The sequence below is a fragment of the Ornithorhynchus anatinus genome, chromosome 17, assembly GCF_004115215.2.
Source record: "Ornithorhynchus anatinus isolate Pmale09 chromosome 17, mOrnAna1.pri.v4, whole genome shotgun sequence".
NCBI lineage: Eukaryota > Metazoa > Chordata > Mammalia > Monotremata > Ornithorhynchidae > Ornithorhynchus > Ornithorhynchus anatinus.
This window is the reverse complement of record NC_041744.1, coordinates 40191423-40214397: the sequence shown is the minus strand read 5'-3', so window position 1 is coordinate 40214397 and position 22975 is coordinate 40191423. Positions and strand designations below refer to the sequence as shown.

The following is a 22975-nucleotide window of genomic DNA, read 5'->3' as shown; positions in this document are numbered from 1 at the left end:
AGGGAGTGATGCAGCCAGCTAAACCATGCCACCTCACAGCAGTGAGCCACCTCAGAACAGTGACTTGGGTCTCCAACACCACTGCAGCCCAACCCTCTCAGAGTCATGTGGGCTGCTGGAGATCCTTCCATTCTGAATTATGGGGTTTAGTAGAACCGGGACCTTTGTAGAAGGAAACTTTATTGTACCAGGAGTCCCAGGGTCTGCAGGGTTGCTTGGTACCCGGTCCAGCCTTGCTGCTCCCTGCCACAGTTCAGAAGCCACATTCCCTGCCTTTGGAGCATTCCCACCCTGAGCGACAACAGCAGCAGGGACCCTATGCCCCACCTAGCTTGGAAACTGTCTCTAGATGTGATGTTCAGAATGGCTTAGAATGGGCAGAAAAGTCTTTTCCTCTTTCTTGAGGAAAACAATGAGAAGCAGTGTGGTCTAGTGGATAGAGCACAGGCCAAAGAGTCAGAAGGTCATGGGTTCTGATCCCAGATCCACCACTTGTCTGCTCTGTGGCCTTGGGCAAGTCGATTCACTTCCCTCTGCCTCAATTCCCTAATCTATAAAATGGGGATTAAGACTGTGAGTCCCAAGTGGGACAGGGACTGTGTCCAACCCTATTTGCTTGTACACATCCTAGCCCTTAGTGCAGTGACTGGCACATAATAAGTACTTAACAAATGCCACAATTATCATTAATAATAATAATCTCCATTTTACAGATGAAGTAATTGAGGCACAGAGAAGTTAAGCGACTTGCCCAAGATCAGACAGCATACAAGTGGTAAAGCCGGTACTAGAACCTAGATCCTTCTAACTCTCAGGCCTGTGGTCTATCCGTTAGCCCAGGCTGCTCCCCGCCCCCCCTCCACCCCGCCCCCCCCCCCCACTTGCTGCTTCTCTTCTTCTGGTTGTTTCCAGGGGCAGTATACAGGGGGAACTGGTGAAAGAGATGACAAGACACAGCCTCTGGACTGGGTAGATAAGTCAGTCAATCAATTAATGTTATTTATTAAGCGCTTACTGTGTGCAGAACTCTGTCCTAAGCGCTTGAGAGAGTGCAAGACAATGGACTTGGTAAGCACTATTGCTGCCCACAAGGAGTTTACAGTCCTGAGTGGAGATAAGATGGAGTTAAAGTGGGCTGAGTGAGAGTGGGCCAAGGGTTTCCATCTGGAGGGACTAGGGGAGATTTTTTTTTTTTTTTTTACTGGGCTTGGGGGTTGTGTCGCTTTGTTCCAGGATGGCCAAGATCTCTGTCCGGCCCGACCAGTTCCCCTCCTTCCTTCCCTACCTCCCTCCCTGCCTGTCCCCTGTCCCTGCCTCCTTGGCTGGTTCTGCCCCTGCCGCCGTCTCTCCCTCCCTGTTCTCGACCCTCTCTCACCGCCTGCCCCCGCCCTCCCCTGCCTGTTCCCACTTTCTCTCTCTGCCTGCCCCCACCCGCTCCTCCCTGCCCCTGCCCCTGCCCCTGCCCCTGCCCCTGCCCCTGCCCCTGCCCCTGCCCCTGCCCCTGCCCCTGCCCCTGCCCCTCTCTCGCTGGCTTGCCCCGCCCTCCCTTGACGGCCCCTGCCCCTCTCTCACCTCCTGCTCCCTCTCTCCCCTGCCTGCTCCGGCCCCTCTCTTTCAACGTGACCATCCGCCCTCCCTGGACGCCCCCCGCCCCTCTCTCGCTGCCCGGCCTCGCCCCTCCCGAAGTCCGGAGCTAATCTCCCCGGGGATGACGCGGGTCCTCCCCCCGCCCTCTCCTCTCCGCCCCCCTCCCCGCCCCCGCCCCGGCTCCAGCCGCAACCGTCGTCATTCCTGGCTCCTCCGGGCCGGGCTGGGCTGGGCTGGGCTGGGCCGGGCTGGGCTGGGCTGTCCGCTCGAAGCTGGGGCGGTGCGGGGCGGGGCGGGGCGGGATGGCGAACCGCGGTCCGAGCTACGGGCTGAGCCGGGAGGTGCAGGAGAAGATCGAGCAGAAGTACGACCCGGAGCTGGAGTCGCGGCTGGCGGCCTGGATGGTGCTGCAGTGCGGGGAAGGGGCCGAGCCACCGCCCCCCGGCCGGGAAGCCTTCCAGCGCTGGCTCATGGACGGGACGGTGAGGGCGGCCGGGCGGCCGAAGGACGGAACGACGGACGGGACGACGGACGGATGGGGGAGGCGGGGGCGGGGGCCTTGGCGGAGCAGGGTAGGGCTGGGGTAGGGTGCGGGGGCTAGGGGGGCCGGCCCAGCCCCTGGACGCGGTCGGTCATGGAGGCGGGCAGCGGAAGGTCGCTCTCCCTGGTCCTGAACCTGACCAGGCCCCGCTCGGGTCCGTCCGTCCCTCCCTCCCACCCAGCCTCCCCTCTCCCCTAACCCTCTTCCTTCTCTATCCTCCCTCTTTCTTCTCCCCGTCTTCCCCGTCCCTCCATATTCTTCCCCTCTCCTTACTCCCCCACCCCTTCTCCATCCGCTCCCATACTACCCTTCACCTCCTCCTTCTCCGCGTGATTCTCACTGTTAGCCCTCCTCTAGCTCCCTCCCCATCCTCTTCCCACTCCTTCCTTCTTCTGCCCCTTTAACCCTCATCCGTCTATACTACCCCCATTCCTCCCCCGCCTTATCCTCCTCCATACCCTCCTCATCTTCCCCTGCTCCTCCCACTCTTCCCCCTTCCCAATCAATTCTATTTATTGAGCCCTTATCCTCCTCCATATCCCCTCTCCCCTCCTTCCCTCCTTCTCCCATTCCTCCCTCCTCTTCCTTTACTCCCCCTTCCCCTTCCTCCACATTCATCCCCTCCCCACCCACACCCCCCCAATCTTCCCCTCATACTTCCCTCCTCTCCGCCCCCGGATCATGAGTCCACCTACTGAGCTCGGGGGGTTTGGAAGTGAGGTGCGAAATCCGGACCAGGCTTGCCCCTGCCCCACAACTCCCACGGCCTCCAGGTGGGAATGACTTTATCGGGGGGCGGGAGGGATAACCCAGGGATGCACCCCCTCCCGGTGGGGGTGTCCGGGGGAGCAGTGCCCCGGAAAGGTTAAAGGGCGGCTGCACCTCCCACACTGGACCAGGGTCCCCGGGATCCAGTTCCTAACAGAGACACCCCCTCCCCCGGACGGCCAGCCCACTCTGATCCCCTCGGGGCAGGGGGGGAGGTCTTCAGTCCACTCCTGCAGCCTCAGCTTGGCGTTCAGTTCCACTGACCAGGAGCTAATGACCTCAAAGACAATTCTCCTCCTCCTCCTCTCCCTCCTCCTCCCTTCCTCCCCTTCCTCCTCCTCCTCCTCTTCCTCTTCTCTTCCCCTTCTTCCTACTTCTCCTCTTTCTCCATCTCTTCTCCTTCTTTTTCCCTTCTCCATCTCCTTCTCCCCTACCGGCCCCGACCATCCATTCCTTCTTTATCCTCTTCCTTCTCTCTATCCTCTTTATCTCTTTCTTTTTCTCCTCCTTTTTGCTCTTCTTTCCTTCTCCATCCTTTCCATTCTCCTCCATGTTTGCCACTTTCTCTTTTTTCCTCTTCCTCCTCTTTATATATCGTCTGCATTGCCTATGTACTTGGATCTGTACCCTTAGGCACTTAATATTCACGTCACTCTCAGCCCCACCGCACTTATGTACACATATGAAATTTATTTATATTAATGTCTGTCTCCCCCTCTAGACTGTAAGCTCGTTGTGGGCAGGGAACGTCTCTACCAAATTCTGTTGTGTTGTACTCTCCCAAGTGCTTACTACAGAGCTCTGCACACAGTAAATGCTCAAAAAATAGCATTGATTGATTGATTAATCTTCCTCCATTTCCTTGTTCTCTTTCTTTATCTCTTCCTTCTCCTTATTTGCCTCTTCTTCCGCTTTCTCTTCATTCTCATTTCTCTCATTTTCTCCCTTTCTTCTCCTCATTCTCTTCTTTCTTTCCTTTCATCGCCCTCTTCATCATCCTCTCTTTCTCTTTCTCCACCTCCTCCTAATTCTCTTCTCCTCTTTATTCTTCTCCTGATTCTTCTCTACCTTTTCTTTCTTCATCTACTTATTCTCCTCCTCCTTTCTTTTTTTATTCCTCCCCGCCTTATTCCCATCTTTCTTCTCCTTTCTTCTTTTCTACTCCTTTTCTTTGTCCTCCTCTTCCTCTTCTTTATCCCCCTTCCTCTTTTTCTCTTCTTCCTCCTCCTTATTCTCCTCTTCCTTATCATCTTTTTTATTGTCCCATTCTTCCTTATTCTCTTCCTTAATTTCCTCTTCCTCTTCTTTCTCCTCCTAATTTTTCCTTTCTCCTCCTTTCCCCTTCTTTTTCCCCTTTCCCTCTTCCTCCTTTCTCTTATGCTTCATCTTCCTCCACCGCATTCTCCTTTTCCTCTTGTTTCTCCTCCTCTTTATATTCTTCTTCCTTTTCATCCTCCTCAATCTCTTCTTTCTTCTCTTTCCTTCTCCTTTTTCTCCTTTTCTTTATCCTCCTCATCCTCTTTATTCTCTTTTCCTTCTTTTCCTCTTCCTCCTCCTCTTTATTCTCTTCCTTAATCAACCATATTTTCTTTATCTTCCTCCTTATTCTCTTCTTTATTCTCCTCTTCCTCCTCTTTCTCCACATTCTCTTCTTTCTTATTCTCCGTTTCCTATCTCTCCTTCTCTTTCTCTTCTTCCTCTTCCTCTTTCTCCTCCTCATTCCCCTCTTCCTCTTCTTTATTCTTCTCCGAATTATCCTCTTCCTCCTCCACTGCCTCTTCTTTTTTCTCCGCCTCTTTATGCTCTTCCTCCTCCTTCTCATCTAAATTCTCTTCTTTCCTCCTCCCACTCTTCCTCCTCCTTCTTCTACTTAACCTCATCTTCCTCCTCTTCATTTCCTCTTTCTCCTCGTTATTCTCCTCTCTCTCTTTTTCCTCCTTTTCTTTATTGCCCTCTCCTCTTCCTCCTGCTTATTCTCCTCTCCCTCCTCCTTTTCCTCCTATTTATCCTCTTCCTCCTCCTCTGTCTCCTCTTCTTTATTTTCATCTTCTTTCTCTTTTCCCTCCTCATTCGTTTTCTCCTCCTCCTCTTTTCTCATTTCAGATATTGTGCAAGTTGATAAACAGTTTGCACCCAACAGGACAAGAACCTGTCCCGAAGATCTCAGAGTCAAAAATGGCTTTCAAGCAGATGGAGCAGATCTCTCAGTTTTTAAAAGCGGCTGAAACCTATGGAGTGAGGACGACAGACATTTTTCAGACAGTGGATCTTTGGGAAGGTAAAACAGAGTGGTGAGGACAGTTTCCTCATTTCTCTCTGGATCTTGTGCATGCTAACCCCCTTCCCCTCTGGACTCCCAGAATATCACTTGGGGACTGACTGTGGCCATAACCTGGAGATTCCTGGTTGAAAGGTAAAGCCAGAGAAGTTCTCCAACACATCTTTACTCACCAAACTAGGAAGGGGCAGGCAGAGCTAAAATGGACATGAGATTCCTGAGGGGGCAGGCCTGAGAGTGTCTGGAGGTGAGGAGGGTTTGAGGTTTGATTATGTTTGTGAGGTGGTGGTGTAGAACATGTGTTTGTGGATGTGAGATGAGGAGGTAGAGGGTGTGTGGGGAGGTAGAGGATGGAGTTGTATAAGTGTGTAGGGAGGGGTAATGATAATTTTGTTTAAATTGAAGGCAAGAAAATCAGCTCTGCCCTTGTCCCTGTCCCACATGATGTTCCCAGTTTAAGAGGGAGACCATGTATCTTACCCCATTTTACAATGAGGAAGCTGAGGTCCTGAAATTTAAGTGATTTACACAGGGTCCCACAGTAGACCTATGCCAGAACATAGACTATAACCTGTGTCTTCTGAGTCCAAGTCCCATGCTCTTGCCACTATGCCACACTGCCTTCCAATGGTGTCTGAGTACGCGTGTGCGACGGATGAGGTGGGTGTACAGAGTTGAGTTTGGTGGTGATGGTGGATGTGTGTACAGCAAAGGCAGTTTAGTCAACCACCCACTGATGGTTGTCTCCTGAAGGAAATCCTGTGTACAATTTATATCTTCTGCTGCTGTACTTCAATCCTCCATTTTCCATCACAAGATCCTGCCCCAGCCCCATCCAGCCAACCTTCAGCCCAAGATCTAGCTCAGCACCTGCCTAACTCTCTAACCTAGCCACAGCCCAGCCACAGTCTTAGCCAGAGCCACAGCCATAATAATAATAATCATATTTGTTAAACACTACATGCCAGCCACTGTTGTAAGTGCTGGGGTAAGAAGCCATAGCCATAGTTGCAGTCACAGCCACAGCTACAGACATAGTCAAAGCCACAATCACAGCCACAGCCACAGCCCATAGTCATAGCCCAGGCAAAACCATAGCCATAGTCACAGCTATGATCACAACCACAGACAAAGTCACAGCCCAATCACAGTCACAGCCACAGCCATAGTCACAGACACAGCTATGACCATAGTCACAGCCATGATCACAGCCACAGGCACAATCACAGCCCAGTCACAGTCACAGACACAGCCATAGTCACAGCCACAGCTATGACCACAGTCACAGCCACAACAGCCATATTTATAGTCACAGCCACAGTCACAGTTCAGCCAGCTCTAGGCAAAACCTCTATTCCTGGCCAATACAACTTGCTCAGATCCCACAGAGTCCTCCAAATGCCTGTAGATGATCCAGGAGAGATTGTTCAGTCTCTGGATCTCCAGATGGATGCTTGTTGGCCTGCAGTGTTGGTCGTGCCAATGGGAGAGCTTACTCCATGGATTCTGGGCTGGAGTGTCATGTTTGGGGTTTCCCACTCAGAGTGTAGTATATGGGCTGATTCTCCCACGGTAGAGGAGAGGCAGAGCAGTTTGGCAAGCCTGTCAGTCAAGGAAGAAGGACTCAACGTCTCACATAGAAGCTTTCACTTAAGGAGGTTTCTCTCCTGTAGGTATCAGGCTGGACCACTCCCCTAAGATAAGGGGATGAGGACTCCACCACAGTGAATCACCCAGCTTGGGGTGAGGGGAAACCCAAATCTTCCTCCTTCTCCATATCCCCTTTCCACTCTTTATCCTCTGCCCACTCTCCCTCCTTCTCTTTTCCCCAGGGTCCTGGAGCAGCTGCAGTGACCTCACTGGGGGTATGGGATAGCCGGCCACAGTGACTCAATCTGAGGTCTGGCTGGGGGTAGCTACAGTGGTCCAGGAACCAGTGCAGTGACCCAAGCCAAAGTATGGATGCCACTGCTCTGGCCCTAGCAAAACCATAGTCACAGCTATGATCACAACCACAGACAACCAGACAACAAATTGATATGAATTGGCTGTGACTATGGCTGTGGCTGTGACTGTGATTGGGCTGTGATTTTGTCTGTGGTTAGTCCAGGGGTTGGCCTGGAGCAGCTGCAGCACACTGGGAGAGAAAACTGGGTGGACCAAGCCAGATCCTTGTGCTTGGAGCAAGGACGCAGGCCAGGGCTCAGGGTCTGACCATCACGACTGTCCCAGTCCAGACCCCAGGAACATTTTCCTACCCCACTGGTGATGGCTGTACACAAATTTGGGTGGACAACCACTGCAGGGGTGAGCAGGGGAGACAGCAAAGTGAGGACTGAGACTGGGGACCAGCCAGGAAATGAAAATGCTCAGAACAGGGGGAAGTAACAGGGAAAGTGAAAGTGGGAGTGGAGTAGTGCAAGGGGATAAGGGATAAGGAATTGATTTCTCAGCAATTACTGGATGTAACTTTGGGGGTGGGATTTGCAATCCTGGGGCAGGTCAGCAATTATGCAGGATCTATCTCTGGTTTGGGGGTATCTAGGATGGCTGAAGTCACACTAGAGAATCATTGCCTCCCTAATTGAGACCTTTCCTCTCCCCTCCCCACCAGCCCTGGGCTCCCATCCAAACAGACCCATGACCAGCTGTGTCCTGGTGGCCCTGGGATGGGGCCTGAGCTCAGAATTGTCCATCGAGACAGGTCCCTCCCGGCTTGCAACCCCTCAGCCACTAAGTTGGTCAATCAGTTAGCCAGACCGGGCTGCCACTCTGCCACTGACACAGTGATCTTTTCCACTGGGTCAGAGCAGGTATGAGACTGACAGTCCCTTTCTCCCTGCCCCCACCACCCCGGGGCCATTTCCCAACTGGTTTCCATTGCAGGGAAGGACATGGCAGCAGTACAGCGGACCCTGATGGCCCTGGGCAGTGTGGCAGTCACCAAGGATGATGGCTGTTATCGAGGGGAGCCCTCCTGGTTTCACAGGTGACCTCCAGACCTGAGTCCACAAATCACCCACCTCCCAGATCCAACCCCACCACTAGCAACCACTCTAATAGTATATTCACCAGTACCAAGCTCCTGACCCCCAATTTTACACAGCCACTGACCCCAGCCATCTCTCCAGCCCTTAACCTCCCAATTCCCAATCCCCCTGATCCCGGTGGAAATATGGCTTCTCAGAGGGGAGGTACTTGGAAGTTTTGGTTCTGTGAATGTCCTGTTGGTCTCAAGCAAACCAACTCTCTGTCTGGATGGAGGAAGGGCCCCTCCCAACTGGTTAGCCCTGAGGACAGGCACAGCTCACATCACCAGGCCACCAGGGCTGTTTTCCAAATGAAGGCTAGGTGAGTGCGTAGGGGAGAGGGGAGCACCTAGGTAGAGATTGGCCAAGGGAGGGGGGAATTGTGGGTGGGGACTGGTGGGGAGGCAATGGACTGGGGCAGCTGGGAACCCTTTGGACCCAGGGACTTCCCAGAAGGAAGAGAGATTGTCCAATTATGAGTCTCCAAGTCATGGGTATAGGAGGTGGCTAGAAGGGTTTAGCGGATCACAGCCAGCTCCCAGGAGTGAGGAGGTATATGGCAGGGGTCAGCTGTCACTGAACCACCTGAAGACTAGACTGGACTATCATTATTATCCTCCTCCTCCTCAATGGTATTTTATTGAGCACTTACTATGTGAAGAGTACAGTACTAAGTGCTCGTGAGAGTACAATGCCACAGAGTTGTCAGACACATTCCCTGTGCCCAGTGAGCTCACAGTCTAAAGGGGGAAATACATTTAAATAAATAAATAATATATAAATTAAAGTGCTATGGGGTTGAGGATGGAGTGAATAATCAATGCCCAAAGGTCACAGATCTGGTTTCTCCTCACCCAGGAAAGCCCAGCAGAATCGGAGGGGATTTTCAGAGGAGCAGCTGCGGCGTGGGCAGAGTGTCATCGGCCTGCAGATGGGTAGCAACAAGGGAGCATCCCAGGCCGGCATGACTGGCTACGGCACCCCCCGGCAGATCCTGTGAGCTGGCCCACCTCATCCACAGCCACGGAAATAGCTAGTCACCTTTCAACCCTTCTCCAGCCTAGCGCCATCCCCTTTCCTGCCAGTATTGTCGGATTGCAACATTTCAGCAGGCAGTGGGCCTGCCTCCTCTCTCCCCACTGCTATCTCCCAGCCTGACCTTAGTGCACACTGTTGCCACCTAGTGTTCGCGCTAAACTATGCAAATATCCTGCCCCCAGCCCCACCCTGTCCCATTCTCCCCCTTCCTAGCAGACCTTCCCCATACTCTCTAGCTCTCCATCTAGCCACCTACATATTGGCCAAATTCACCTCCTGACCTGACAGTGCCAACTAATAAAAACTGACCTGCGCCTCACGAGGCAGCTCACTCTATCACAGGGAGGTGGGGGGTTGGAGGGCAATGTTGACGTGGGAGGAATTTGGGGAAGGCATAAGGAAATACTTCAAAACAATGATAGAACACTTTTGACCCTGACTACCTCACTCAACCCCATATCATGAACATCCACACCACTCTGAAGCGGACCTAGTAGAGCCTCCTCCAGCTGCTGGTGGTAGTAACAGATTTGCCATTACTCCCTCTATCAGTTAAATAGGTGAACTTCAGGAGGGGTGCAGGGTGACTTGACTGCTGGGGGCAGAACTGGTGAGTTTCATAAGATGGCTAGATGGGATACCAGAAGTGGGCGAGGAAAGAGTGGTATTTGTTGTCCTCGTTGGTATTAGTGATATAGGAAGGATTATCATTGGAATCCTGGAGGCCTGAACTTAAGTGGTGAACACAAGATGAAGATAAGGAGTGGTTAGTAGCATCCTCTAAAGAAGTGTCCAATTCCCTGCACAGGGTCTCAGTGATGGCATAAACGCAGCATCTCAGTGTGTGGGTGAAAGAGTGGTCCAAGAAGGAAAGTAAGATATCCCACGATCTGGGGGACTGGGCCTCTAGTAGCAGGTGGAAATTTGTAAATAATGGACAGGGATCACTTGAATAAAAATGGCATCATTTGCAAGCCCCTAAGATGAAAAAGAGTACTTTCTAAACTAAAAATTGAGGGAAAGTCAAGAAGTGAAGAAAAACATGAGACCCAGATAAACTCAGCTTTTGGGGAAGTCAGGGTCAAGGTCAAGATCTGGAGAGTGGCTCAAAGTCAGAGGGAATTGAAGGGATCACTGCAGGAAAAGGATACAACCACTGAGATGGTCCATTAAATAGGGAGGCTGAAGGATGAGGAAATTGGCATTAAAAGCCAAAGCTGTTTATATCAACACTTCTCACTTTTGTAGTACTTTTAAGTTAAAGCTTGTGAATCCTTACTGACTAGTAGGAGCCTTGACATAATTGGCATTTCTGAGATTTGATGAAGAAAAAACAAGAATTAATAGCAGCAGCAGCAATAGTAATATAGAAATAGTAATGGGATTTATTAATTGCCTAATGTGCTGCACAAAGCACTTTGGAAGTACCACATAAGCACAAGACACATCTCCTACCCATAGGAGCTTATACTCTGTATGGAAGATAAATATTGCTCAATAAAGATGATTGAATGAATGAATATAGAAATACAAGCAGTGAAATTAAAATAAATAAAATTGAATGTTCACTTTAATGTCCATATATGCATAGGAACTGAGGATAGGCATAAATAAATTCATAGCCTGAAAAACAGTCTACTGGAAAGAGCATGGGACTGGAAGTCAGAGGACCTGTGTTCTCTGCTTTGTGGCTTGTCTGTGGCATGACAAATTCTCTGTTCCTCAGCTTCCTCACATATAAAATGGAGATTAAATACTTGTTCTCTCTTCTTCTTAAAGTGTGAACCCCTTGTGGGACAGAGTGTGTTTTACCTAATTATTCTGTATCTACCTCAGCACTTAGAACACTGCTTGGCATACAGTAACATTTAACAATTATTACTATTATTATTATTACAAATATTCATGCATGCAAGAGGCATTTGAAAGGCTGATTAAATTTAGGGTTTGAATAATTAGTCAGGGAAGGCTTGTTAGAGGTGGGGTTTTAAGATGTCTTTGAAGGTGAAGAGGATTGTAGTCAGGTGGATCTGGGGGAGAGGGGAAGACTTGGAGACAATATGAACAAGAGATCAAAGGCAGGCAAGAAAAGTTTGGGAAACACCCAGGATATGTGCATGGGAGGGCTCCCCCATTTCACTGAGTCACTCACCAAATCCTGTCACTCTCTCCTCCACCTCATCTCCAGGTTCTCCCCTGTCCTCTCCCTTCAAACAACCACCATGCTGGTTCAGGCACTGAAGCTTCCCAGCTGGACAACAGCATCAGGCCCCTCACTGGTCTCTGAGCCTCCTTACTGGTCTCCTTGCTGGACTACAGTCTTTTCTTTCTCCACACCACTTTTCATTCTGCTCTTTGGGTTATTTTTCTGCTATGTTGATCTGTATCTGTCCTTCGTCTCTTCAGAAACCTCCAATAGTTACCCATTCTTCCCCATGTATCATCTGCCTCTACCACCAACTCCAGTCACCTACTGCCCCCCAGACCCCAGTTCCAACTTTTTGAATAATTTTGATCCCTTTCTCACATTTCTTCTCTCTCTCTCCATCCCTATATTAATCCTTAGTGACTTTGATATCAACATAGATGTTCCTGATGACCCTTCTGCTACCCGCTTTCTGTCACTCCTCAACTCCACTGATGTCCTGCTCTACTCTAGCTCTCCCACTCACTAACTTGGACATACATTCGAACTCTTCATCTGTAGTCACTGTACAATCTCTATTCTCACCAACTCTGAAATTCCTCTATCTGACCACAACCTTCTCACCTCCCTTCTCTCCCAAACACCTCCCCCCAAAAATCTACTCTGTTCCCCAACAGAGACCTCCAATTTTTTGATTTGATCCAATCTTTTCAAGTCATCATGCCCCATTTAGCCTCTTTAACCAAACTATCTTCTTTTGTTGACCAAATTGATGTGCGCAAGTGAACTCAACTCACTCTCTCTACTGAACTCGACTCTTTCACTCCTCTATCCCTTTGTTAATCTCTTACCACTAACCCACATCCCTGTATCACCTCCAGCGTCTGCTTTCTTCATGCCTGTGCACAAGCCACACAAAGTTGGTGGCAGAAACGTAGATATCAAGTCTACTTCATATAACTCCTAGCATGCTTGAATTCTTCCATCTCTGCCTAGAAGAATTATTTCTCCAACCTTATTGACACCCATGCCCATTGCCTCACCAGTTGTTCCAGATGTTTAGTTCCCTCCTCAAACACCTGTCCCCTGGCTTTCCCCATGCCTTGCCCCTATTGACCTGGCTACCTACTTTATTAAGAGAATTGACACAGCTGGGCATGATCTCCCTAAAATCCCCCCTGCTTCTCTCCAGTCCCTCCCTCCTCTTGCCCCTTCTTCAACTCTCTCATTCTTCCCAAGAGGGAACCTAATGCCTTCTCTCAAAAATCCAACCCCTTCACCTGCACATCTGACCCTAACCCTGCTCATGTTTTCAAAACACTTGCCCTTTCCCTTCTCCCCTCTCTAACTGCCATCTTAAAATGTTCACTCTAAGGCCTTCTTTTCCACTGTTTTCAAACATGTTCATTTCTACACGCTCATTTCTTCCCTATCCTAAAAACAAACAACCTCCTTTGACCCCACAGCTCCCTCCAGTTTTTGCCCCAACCTCTTCCTACCATTCCTTTCCAAGCCCCTTGAGTGAGTTGTCTACACCCATTGTCTCAAGTTCCTCTCCTTCAATACTCTCCTTGACCCTATCCAATCTGGCTTAGGCCCCTTCAATCTACACAAACTGCCCTCTCAAAGGTCACAAACAATTTCCTTCTTGCAAAATCAGATGGCCTCTACTCCATCTTAATCCTCCTCGACTTCTCAGCTGCCTTGGACACTGTCAACTGCCCTCTTCTCCTGGAAACAACCAATCTCGGCTTCACTTCCACTGTTCTCTCCTTGTTTTCCTCTTATCTCTCTGACAGCTCATTCTCAGACTCTATCATGGGCTCTTCCTCTTCCTCCCACCCCCTAACTGAGGGGGTCCCTCAAGTTCAATTCTGGGTCCCCTTCTATTCTTCATCTCCCTTGGAGAACTCATTCACTTCTGTGGCTTCAACCACCACCTCTATGGCGATGATACCCAAATCTACACCTCCAGCCCTGATCTCTCCCTCTCTGCAGTCTCAGATTTCCTCCTACCTTGAAGACATCTCTACTTGAATGTCTTCCTGTCACCTCAGGATTAACATGTACAAAACAGAACTCCTTATCTTCCCAACCAAACCTTGTCCTCCCCCTCACTTTCCTATCACTGAAGATGGCACCACCAACCATCTTGTCTCACAAGTCCATAACCTTGGTGTTTTCCTCAATTCCTCTCTCGCATTCAATCCACCCAATCTATCACTAAATCCTGTCCATTCCACCTTCACAACATCTCTAAAAGTTTCCCTTTCATCTCCATACCAACTTGTCTTGTCTTATACTGTCAAGTTGTGTCCCACCCATAGTGACTCCAAGGACACATTTCTCCCAGAACACCCCACCTCAATTTACAATCGTTCTGGTAGCATATCCATAGAGTTTTCTTGGTAAAAATACAGAAGTGGTTTACTGTTACCTTCTTCAGTGCATTTAACTTGAGTCTCCACTTTTGACTCTTTCCCACTCTGCTTCTACCCAGCACAGGTAAATTTTGACTTGTTACATTGCCTTTCTCTCACTAGCCACTTCTCAAGCTAGGAATACAGTGGAATACCTCTGCTTGACTCTCCCTCCCATAGCTAAGACTGATAGAGAACTGGAAATTCTCCAGGTGCCATCCTGAGAGGGAACCATCCAAACTGCTACCATGTTCAACCAATCACTTATCCTACCCCACCTTGATTACTGTAGCAGCCTCCTTGTGACCTCCCTGCCTCCTGTCTCTCCCTACTCTAGTCTATATTTTACTCTGCGGCATGGATCATTTTTCTACAGAAACCTTCAGGCCATGTTTCCCAACGCCTCAAGAAACCCCAGTGGTTGTTCATCCACCTCTGCATCAAACAAAATCTCTTCACCATTGGTTTCTAAACAGTCAATCACCTTGCCCCCTCCTACCTCATCTCACTCTCCTTTTACAATCCAGCCTCCACACTTCCCTCCTTTAATGTTAATTTTCTATCTGTACCTTGATCTCATCAATCTCACCTCCGACCCCTCCCCCACGTCCTGCCTCTGGACTGGAATGTCCTCCTTCCTCAAATCTGAAAGACAATTGTTCTCCACCCCTTTAAAGCTTTATTGAAGGCTCATCTCCCCCAAGAGGCTGTCCTTGACCAAGCGCTCCTTTCCTCCTCTTCACTCCCTTCTTCATCACCCTAACTTGCTCTCTTTATTCATCCTCTCTTCCAATCCCACACAGTTGTACACTGTTTATTGTTGTATTGTACTTTCCCAAGTGCTCTGCACACAGTAAGTGCTCAAGAAATATGATTGAATGAATGATTATCTGTTATTTATTTATTTATATGGATGTCTGTCTCCCCTTCTAGACTGTAAAGTCACTGTGGTCAGGGCATGTTTCTGTTCATTGTTACATTGTACTCACCCAAACATTTAGTATAGTACTCTGCACACAGTAAGCGCTCAATAAGTACAATCAAATGAAAGAATGTATGAAAGAATGGAAACTGCCCTCTCGAAGGTAACAAATCATCTCCTTCTTGCCAAATCCAATGGCCTCTACTCTCTCCTAATCCTTCTTGACCTCTCAGCTGCTTTGGACACTGTCAACAATATTCTTCTCCTGGAAACACTATCCAACCTCTTCTTCACTAACTATCCTTTCCTGCTTCTTCTGGTTCATGGGCTCCATCTCTGCTTCCTACCTCCTAACCGTTGGGGTCCCTCAAGGTTAAGTTCTGGATCCTCTTCTATTCTCCATCTGTACCTGCTCCCTTGCAGAATTCATTCCTCCCATGCCTTCAACTTCCACCTTTATGCGGACGATTCCCAAATCTATATCTGCAGCCCTGATCTCTCTCTCTCTCTCTCTCTCTGCAGTCTTGCATTTCCTACCTGCCTCTATTTGGATGTCCTGCCATCACCTCAAAATTAACATGTCCAAAACAGAACTCCTTATCTTCCCACCCAAACCCCTGCCCTCCCCCTGACTTTCTCATCATTGTAGATAGCACCACCATTCTTCTTCTCTAACAAGTCCGAAACCTGGGCTTTGTCCTCGACTCATCTCTCTCATTCAACCCACATAATCATTCTGTTACTATATCCTGTCAGTTCAACCTTCAGAACATCGAATAAATCTGTCCTTTCCTCTCCATGCAAACTGCTATCACATTAATACAATCACTTATCTTATCCCATCTTGATTACTGGATTATCAGCTTTCTTGCTGACCTCCCTGCCTTCAGTTTGTCCCTAGTCCTGTCCATACTTCACTCTGCTGCCCAGATAATTCTTCTACAAAAGCATTCAGTCCACATTTTGCCACTCCTCAAGAAGCTCCAGTAGTCGCCCATCCACCTCCACATCAAACAGAAACTCCTTACCATTAATTTTAAAGCACTCAATTACCTTTCCCCCTCCTACCTCACCTTGCTACTCTCCTACAACAAGCCAGTCCACATACTTTGCTCCTCTAATGTCCACCTACTCATTGTACCTCGATCTTTTCTATCTCGCTGCTGGCTTGTCACCCACATCTTGCCTCTCACTCTCTGTTTCATATCCAACAGACGATTTCTCTCTCCCTCTTCAAAGCCTTATTGAAGGCACATCTCGTCCAAGAGGCCTTTCCTGACTAAGCCCTCTTTCCTCTTTTCCCAATCCCTTCTGCATTTCCCTAATTTACTCCCTTAATACACCATCAACCCCTGCCCCACCGCCACGCCCCCAACCCCCTCCACTCTTCAGCTCCACAGCAGTTAGGTTCATATCCTTTATATGTTTATTTAAGAATATCAGTAACTCATTAGTATTAATGTTTGCCTCCCCCTCTGGACTATAAGCTCATTGTGGGCAGGAGATGTGTCAGTTACATTGTTGTGTGTACTCTCTCAAAAACTAAGTACATTGCCCTGCACACAGGAAGTGGACAATAAATACAATTAATTGATTGAATAATCAAGCAGAAATTCCTGATTGTTGGCCTAAAGACACTCAATCAGCTTTCTCCCTCCTACTCATCCATTCTCTACTCCCGCTGTATCTCAACTCAGAGTTTATTTTCTCTCTTGCTAGCCAATACAGCATCTCTATTTTGTCTCTCCCTCTGCTAACCTCTTGCTCATCAGTCAGTAAACCAATCAATCAATCATATTTATTTATTTATTACAGTGCACTGTACTAAGCACTTGAGAGAGTACAATGTTGATAGATACAGTCCCTGCCCATATAGGGCTTATAGTCTAGAGGGGGAGATGGACATTAATGTAAATAAATACATTTTGTATATTTACATAAGTGCTGTCAGACTGAGGAAGGGGTGCATAGGGAGTGCAAATATGAATGGAAATATATCACAGAGGGGAATTGGGAGAGGGGAAATAAAGACCTAGTTGAGGAAGGCCTCTTGGAGGAAATATGATTGTCAGTTGGATATGAAAAGGGAAGGTATTCCAAGCCAGAGGCAGGATGTAGATGAGAGATTTGTGGTGAGGTAGATGAGGTAGAGAGCGTGGCTCAGTGGAAAGAGCACGGACTTTGGAGTCAGGGCTCATGAGTTCGAATCCCAGCTCTGCCACTTGTCGGCTGTGTGACTGTGGGCAAGTCACTTAACTTCTCTGTGCCTCAGTTCCCTCATCTGTAAAATGGGGATTAAGACTGTGAGCCCCACGTGGGACAACCTGATTCCCCTATGTCTACCCCAGCGCTTAGAACAGTGCTCGGCACATAGTAAACGCTTAACAAATACCAACATTATTATTATGTAATGAGTAAGTTGGTCTAGGACTCCCTCCCCTGTCAAATATGACACAGCACTGTTCTCCTCATCTCCACAACCCTTCTGAAATCACATCTCCTCCAGGAGTCCTTCCCCAACTAATTTCTAACTCTTTGCTGCTTGTATCCTCCTGACTGCCACTTCAGGATTGTGCCACCTAAGCACTGAAATACTTGTAACTATCCTTAGTACTTATGTACATAGCTTAAATTCCCTCTTAATGAAGCACTAACTTGGGTCTGTACACCTTTTTCTTCCTTCCTCCTATCTGTAATTTGTTTTAGTGTTTGCCTTAGGCTGAACTGTAGGCTCCTTGAGGGCAGGTATCTTGTCTACTATTAATATTGTGCTCATTCATACATTCAATAGTATTTATTGAATGCTTACTATGCGCAGAGCACTGTACTAAGTGCTCGAAATGTACAATTAGGCAACAGATAGAGACAATCCCTGCCCATTGATGGGCTTACAGTCTAATTGGGGGAGACAGATGGACAAAAGCAAGATAACATAATCACGATAAATACAAGCAAGGGGATGTACACCTCATTAACAAAATAAATCAAATAATAAAAATATATACATATGAGCACAGTGTTGAGGAGAGGGGTAGGGAGAGGGGGAGGAGCAGAGGGAAAGGGGGCTTAGCTGATGGGAGGTGAAGGGGGAAAAGGGTAGGGAACAGAGGGTGAGGGGGAACAAAGAGGGAGCAGAGGGAGCAGGGAAAGGGGTAGATCAGTCTGGGAAGGCCTCTTGGAGGAGGTGAGCTCTCAGTAGGACTTTGAAGAGGGGAAGAGAGTTAGTTTGGCAGAGATGAGGAGGGAGGGCATTCCAGGACAAGGGTAGAACGTGGGCCAGAGGTCGACGTTGGGATAGGCGTGAATGGGGGTGAGTGGCAGAGGAGGGGAGTGTGCAGGGTGGGCAGTAGAAAGAGAGAAGGGAGGTGAGGTAGGAGGGGGCAAGGTGATGGAGAGCCTTGAAGCCCAGAGTGAGAAGTTTTTGTTCCGTGTGGAATTTGATAGGCAACCACTGGAAGTTTTTAAGGAGGGGAGTGACATGCCCAGAGCATTTCTGGAGGAAGATAATCTGGGCAGCGGAATGAAGAATAGACTGGAGTGGGGAGAGACTGGAGGAAGGGAGATCTGAGAGAAGGCTGACACAATAATCCAGCCGGTATATTATTTATTCATTCATTCATTCAATAGTATTTATTGAGCGCTTACTATGTGCAGAGCACTGTACAATGTGCAATGTGCAATGTGTGGAGCAGGAGGTTGGCAGAGTAAAGAAGCGATAGCAGGAGGATGGCAGAGGAGTCAGTGGGTACATCCATGTGGATGTTGAAGTCTCCAAGGATTCAGAGTGGGCAGAGAGAAGGAGAGAAGGAAGGTGAGAAAGGGGTCAAGGTGGTTGAAGAAGTCAGTGGTGGGACCAGGAGGGCGGTAGATGATGGCTACAAGTATCTGGAGGGGGTGGTAGAGGCGAATGATATGGGCTTCAAAGGAGGGGAAGGAGAGGGAAGGGCGGGGGAGGGATAGTGTGGAAGCGGCATCGGGGTGAGAGAAGGAAGTCGACACCTCCCCTCTTTCTGGTGAGTCTGGAGGAGTGGGAGAAGGAGAGGCCTCCGCTGGAGAGAGCAGTGGTGGAGACGGTGTCTTCGGGAGTAAGCCAGCTCTTCGTAAGGGCGAGGAGGAGGAGAGAGCAGGAAAGGAAAAGGTCAGGTAGTTTACCTGTAATGGAGCGGGGATTCCAGAGGCCACACTTGAAAGTAACTTTGGGTGCGGGGGTGCGGGGAGCAGGGGTAGGGGAGGGTTTGGATGGGAACGAGCTGGCGGGGGCCCTGGATAGGGAGAGGGGGAAGAGGGGTGGCGGTGGGACAGGAGGACTGGGATGGGCTGTGGGTGGGGAAGAGAGAAGGGAGGGGGAGGGAGTTTGGTGGGGAGTAGCATAGGGGGAGGGGGAAGGGGGTGATGCTGATAAAGTGGGGTTCTAGGGCGTGGGAGGGGAGGAGGCAGAGGAGAGAGCGGGAAAGAGCTGGGTGAAAGAGGGGAAGGGGAAGGAGACTATTGGGAGGGGCAAATGGGAGGAGGAAGGACGTGGTGAGACCAGAGAGGTAGGTGGCAGCACTGAGAACAATTAACAGTACTATGCGAAAGAGGTAATATAGTAACATGATACAATAAAATATTATTAATAAGCGGGTAATGACCAAGGTCGGGCGTTGACTTGACTAAGGGTCGACTTGATCAAAATCAAAGTCAAAAGGCTAGCGGCAAGGAGAGTCCTGGGGTTGAAGGTCCAAATGTCTCTGAGGCGGCGGGGGGAGCCCTGAGGATGTCCGATGTGGGTTGCGGGTGTAGGTGGTGGCTAAGGTAAGGTAACACAGTGAGAATTAGGACACTGTTGCCCGGGGATGGGGGAGAGGAAGGGTGGCGGGGAAAATCAGTCACCTCACGGGAGAGGAGGGAATGAGGGCTTTCCAAAAAATGGTCGCTTCCGGGTGGAGTGGAGGGAAGGCTGTTGGGGAGCACAATGTCCCGAGGCCCAAGAAGGGGAGCACAGTTTTCCAAGGCCCGAGCAGGGGAAGCATAATGTCCCACGACTCTGGAGGGGGCGGGGTGGTGCTGGGGAGAATAGAGTCCTGCGGTTCGGGTTTGCTACCAGGACGGGCTACGAGATTCAGGGAAAGTTGTGGGGAGGTCTGGGAGCTACTCGTGGATCTGGTGGCTGTAGAGTCTGCGGTGGCATGGGGGGGGCGGCAGGGGAGGAGGGGGGATCCTGAGTGTCGGAGTCCTTGAGCGGGGGTGCAGAAGTCCAGGTTGGAGAGCTGACCATAAGCCCGGGGGTAGGTCATTGAATCTGATAGCGTGACTCCAAGGAAGCAGAGTCCCGAGTCGACCAAGCGGCGATGACTGGAGGAGAAATATTCAGCCGGGAATAGGGACCAGCGGTCCAAGGCACGGCTCCAAAGGAGAGGCCGTCCCGGCGCAGATGTGTCAGCGATTGGAAGCCAAAGAGCTAGCCGGGAATAAGGGACGGGCGGTCCAAGACGCAGCTCCAAGGAAGCAGAGATCCCAAGTCCATGTGGCAGCGGATTCAGCTGGGAATAAGGGGTCCGGCAGTCCAAGGCGCAGCTCCAAAGGAGTGGAGATCCTGAGCCTACGTGGCGGCGGGTTCAGCCGGGAATAGAGCTTGTACCAGTACGATAGCCGTTTGGATGGAGAGGAAAGGGCGGATTTTAGCGATATGGTAAAGGTGAAACTGGCAGGTGCTCTTCCAAATGCCCTCAGTGCTGTCAACACAGGGGGTGCTTAAAAAATACAAGTGATGGATTAATTGGGAGGATTGAAAAGTGTGAGCTAGGAGTAGTGAGTGAATGAGAAGAACTAATTGAAGTCAGGAAAAAGGATTTTGATGTGGAGGGAAATTTCCAACCATTGGATGATTTGGACAAGAGAGAAAATTTGATGGAAAAGAGAAAGCCTGAAAGGGTCAAAGATCGCCATAGGAAAAAGGTCTTCTTTTCAAAGTTGGTTAACTCTTTTGAGTGAAGAAAACAGGGAAGGCCATGAACAGAGGCAAACAGGAAATTAGTTGGCTGAAAATAAATTTTGTCAGCACCTTTTAAGGGATGCTAAAGCTGGTAACTCAGGATTCTTCAAATATGTCAAAAACTAGAAGCCATCAAGCCACCTAGCCATCTGGGGCTTCTTAATCATCATGGAATGAAAAGTAGAGTATATTCAGGAATGGCACTGTGCCAATTGAGAGACTCAATTATTTCTTTAGCTTAGTCTTTCCTGAAGATTTTAGAGAGATGATTTGTAGTAGACAGGTCAGAACTAGACCAGACTTGGGTGACCACACGACATCCTTCTGACTAAATTGATTCACACTTGATGTAAACAGATCAATAGGATCAGAGTGGCATTACCCAGAATTCCAAGGGAACTTCTGAAGGGAAGTTACTAAACTACTGGTGAGAGAGTGTAACCTACTATACCAGTAATTCAACTGGAAGACTTGGTGGCTTCTCAATGTAGCTTCCATCTATATAAAAAAAATAAGGTTCCAGAGGTGATCCTGGGAATTATACACTGGTAAATCACCCTCCTATCCTAGGCAAATGAGTAGAATTGGTAATTAAATTTAGGATTAAAAAGTACTTAGAACCCCACGAACTGTTGGAAGAAGTACAAAATGTTTTCTTCAAGGGAAAACTTTACCTTCTCACTAGTAGTAAGAGTAGTAATGGCTTTTATGGAATATCCACAGGGCCCAGTGCACTGCCCTAAGCAGTTGGGGAAGTACCAGAGAAACACAAAACACATTCTCTGTTCACAAGTGGCTTATGCTGAAATGGGATAAACAAAGGTAAAAATAATTACAAATAGTGGAATCAGAATGATTCTTCAGGCCTTTCTCAATATATGTTTACTTTCCCTAGATCATGTCCTTCCTCAGCACATCTGTGCTAACTCTAAACAATACACATGCCCCATAGCATTTCTATACAGAGAAGCAACATAGCCTAGTGGCAAGAACACAGGATTGGTAGTTCAGAAGTCATGAGTTCCAATCCTGGCTCTTCCACTTGTCTGCTGTGTGATCCTGGGCAAGTAATTTAATTTCTCTGTGCCTCAGTTACCTCATCTGTAAAATGGAAATTGAGACTGTGAGACCCATGTGATAGAGGGACTGTGTCCAACCTTGTATCTACCCCAGCACTTAGAACAGTGCTTGGCACATAGTAATGCTTAACAAACCATAATTATTATTAAATATATTCACTTACATATCCTTCTAGTGAATCAGTCAATTATTCAATGAAGAAATAGAGATTCATTGATTAGGTTGGTGTTAGAAGAACTAAGTGTGAAGACTGGATTGTAGTAGGAAATCAGTGAGGTGAGGTAAGAGGGGGCAAGTTGATTGAATGCTTTAGGGCATCTACTGAACTTCTTTAAGACAACAAAGTGAAATTAGGACTGCAGTGGTGAGAGACAGGAGGCGGGGAGTTCAGTGAGGAGGGTGATGCATTAATCAAGGTAGAATAGGATAAATGATTGGTACCATTTGGAATGGTAAAGAGAAGGTGGATTTTAGCAGTGTTGTGAAGGTAGAACTGACAGAATTTGGTGACAACTTATTCACTCCAAATTACGTTTTTCCTTTTTCTCTTCTGTAAATTATTTAGATCTATCTCTGCCACTTAAAGTATGAGTTCGTTGAGGGCAGAGACCATGTCTTTTAGTTGTTGTTGTTATTGAATTTGTTAAGCTCTTTCTATGTGTCAGATACTGTACTGAGTTCCGGGGTAGATAGAAGATGATCAAGTTGGACACAGTCCGTGTCTCACATGAGGCTCACAGTCTTAATCCCCATTTTGCTGATGAGGTAATTGAGAGACATAGAAGTAAAGTGACTTGCCCAAGGTCAGACAGCGAACAGGTGGCAGAGTCAATACTAAAATCCAGGTCCTTTTGACCCCCAGGCCCATGCTGTTTCCACTTGACAACACTGGTTCTCAATATTTTCTTATTAAAATGTTTTCCAATTCTCTTGTACTCTTCAAGTCCTTAATACAGAGCTTTGCACAGAGTATCTATTCCTCAAATACTGACTGATTGATTGAATTTGGAAGGCTTCCCAATTTTGGAAACTGCCTAGTTCTCTGCTTAGTCCTGAGCATACCTGCTGAGTCCAGGTGCCCTTCCAGGGAGCTTCTGGTAACCAGTCTTGTGCAAACATGTGGAGCAGTCTGGTTTGCAGACATAGAACTCCTGCCAACCTGGCACTGCCCCTCAAGTGATAACTCAGCTGG

The 22975-nt window shown here is 48.6% G+C and overlaps 1 protein-coding gene across 1 annotated transcript; it reads left to right on the top strand.

Moving 5' to 3' along the window:
• The first annotated feature begins 1856 nt into the window (after positions 1-1856).
• On the top strand, positions 1857-9560 carry TAGLN3 (transgelin 3). Its single transcript, XM_001510385.5, has 4 exons — positions 1857-2069; positions 5000-5174; positions 8061-8163; positions 9062-9560. Exons 1-4 carry the CDS (start codon positions 1890-1892, stop codon positions 9201-9203), a joined length of 600 nt encoding a protein of 199 aa, XP_001510435.1. The 5' UTR covers positions 1857-1889; the 3' UTR covers positions 9204-9560.
• Positions 9561-22975: the final 13415 nt, after the last annotated feature.

Coding starts and splice junctions, on each gene's coding strand:
- TAGLN3 (XM_001510385.5), top strand. CDS start 1,890: ATGGCGAACCGCGGTCCGAGCTACGGGCTGAGCCGGGAGGTGCAGGAG. Junction 5,175..8,060: donor GACAGTGGATCTTTGGGAAG/GTAAAACAGAGT, acceptor TTTCCATTGCAG/GGAAGGACATGGCAGCAGTA. Junction 8,164..9,061: donor GAGCCCTCCTGGTTTCACAG/GTGACCTCCAGA, acceptor CTCCTCACCCAG/GAAAGCCCAGCAGAATCGGA.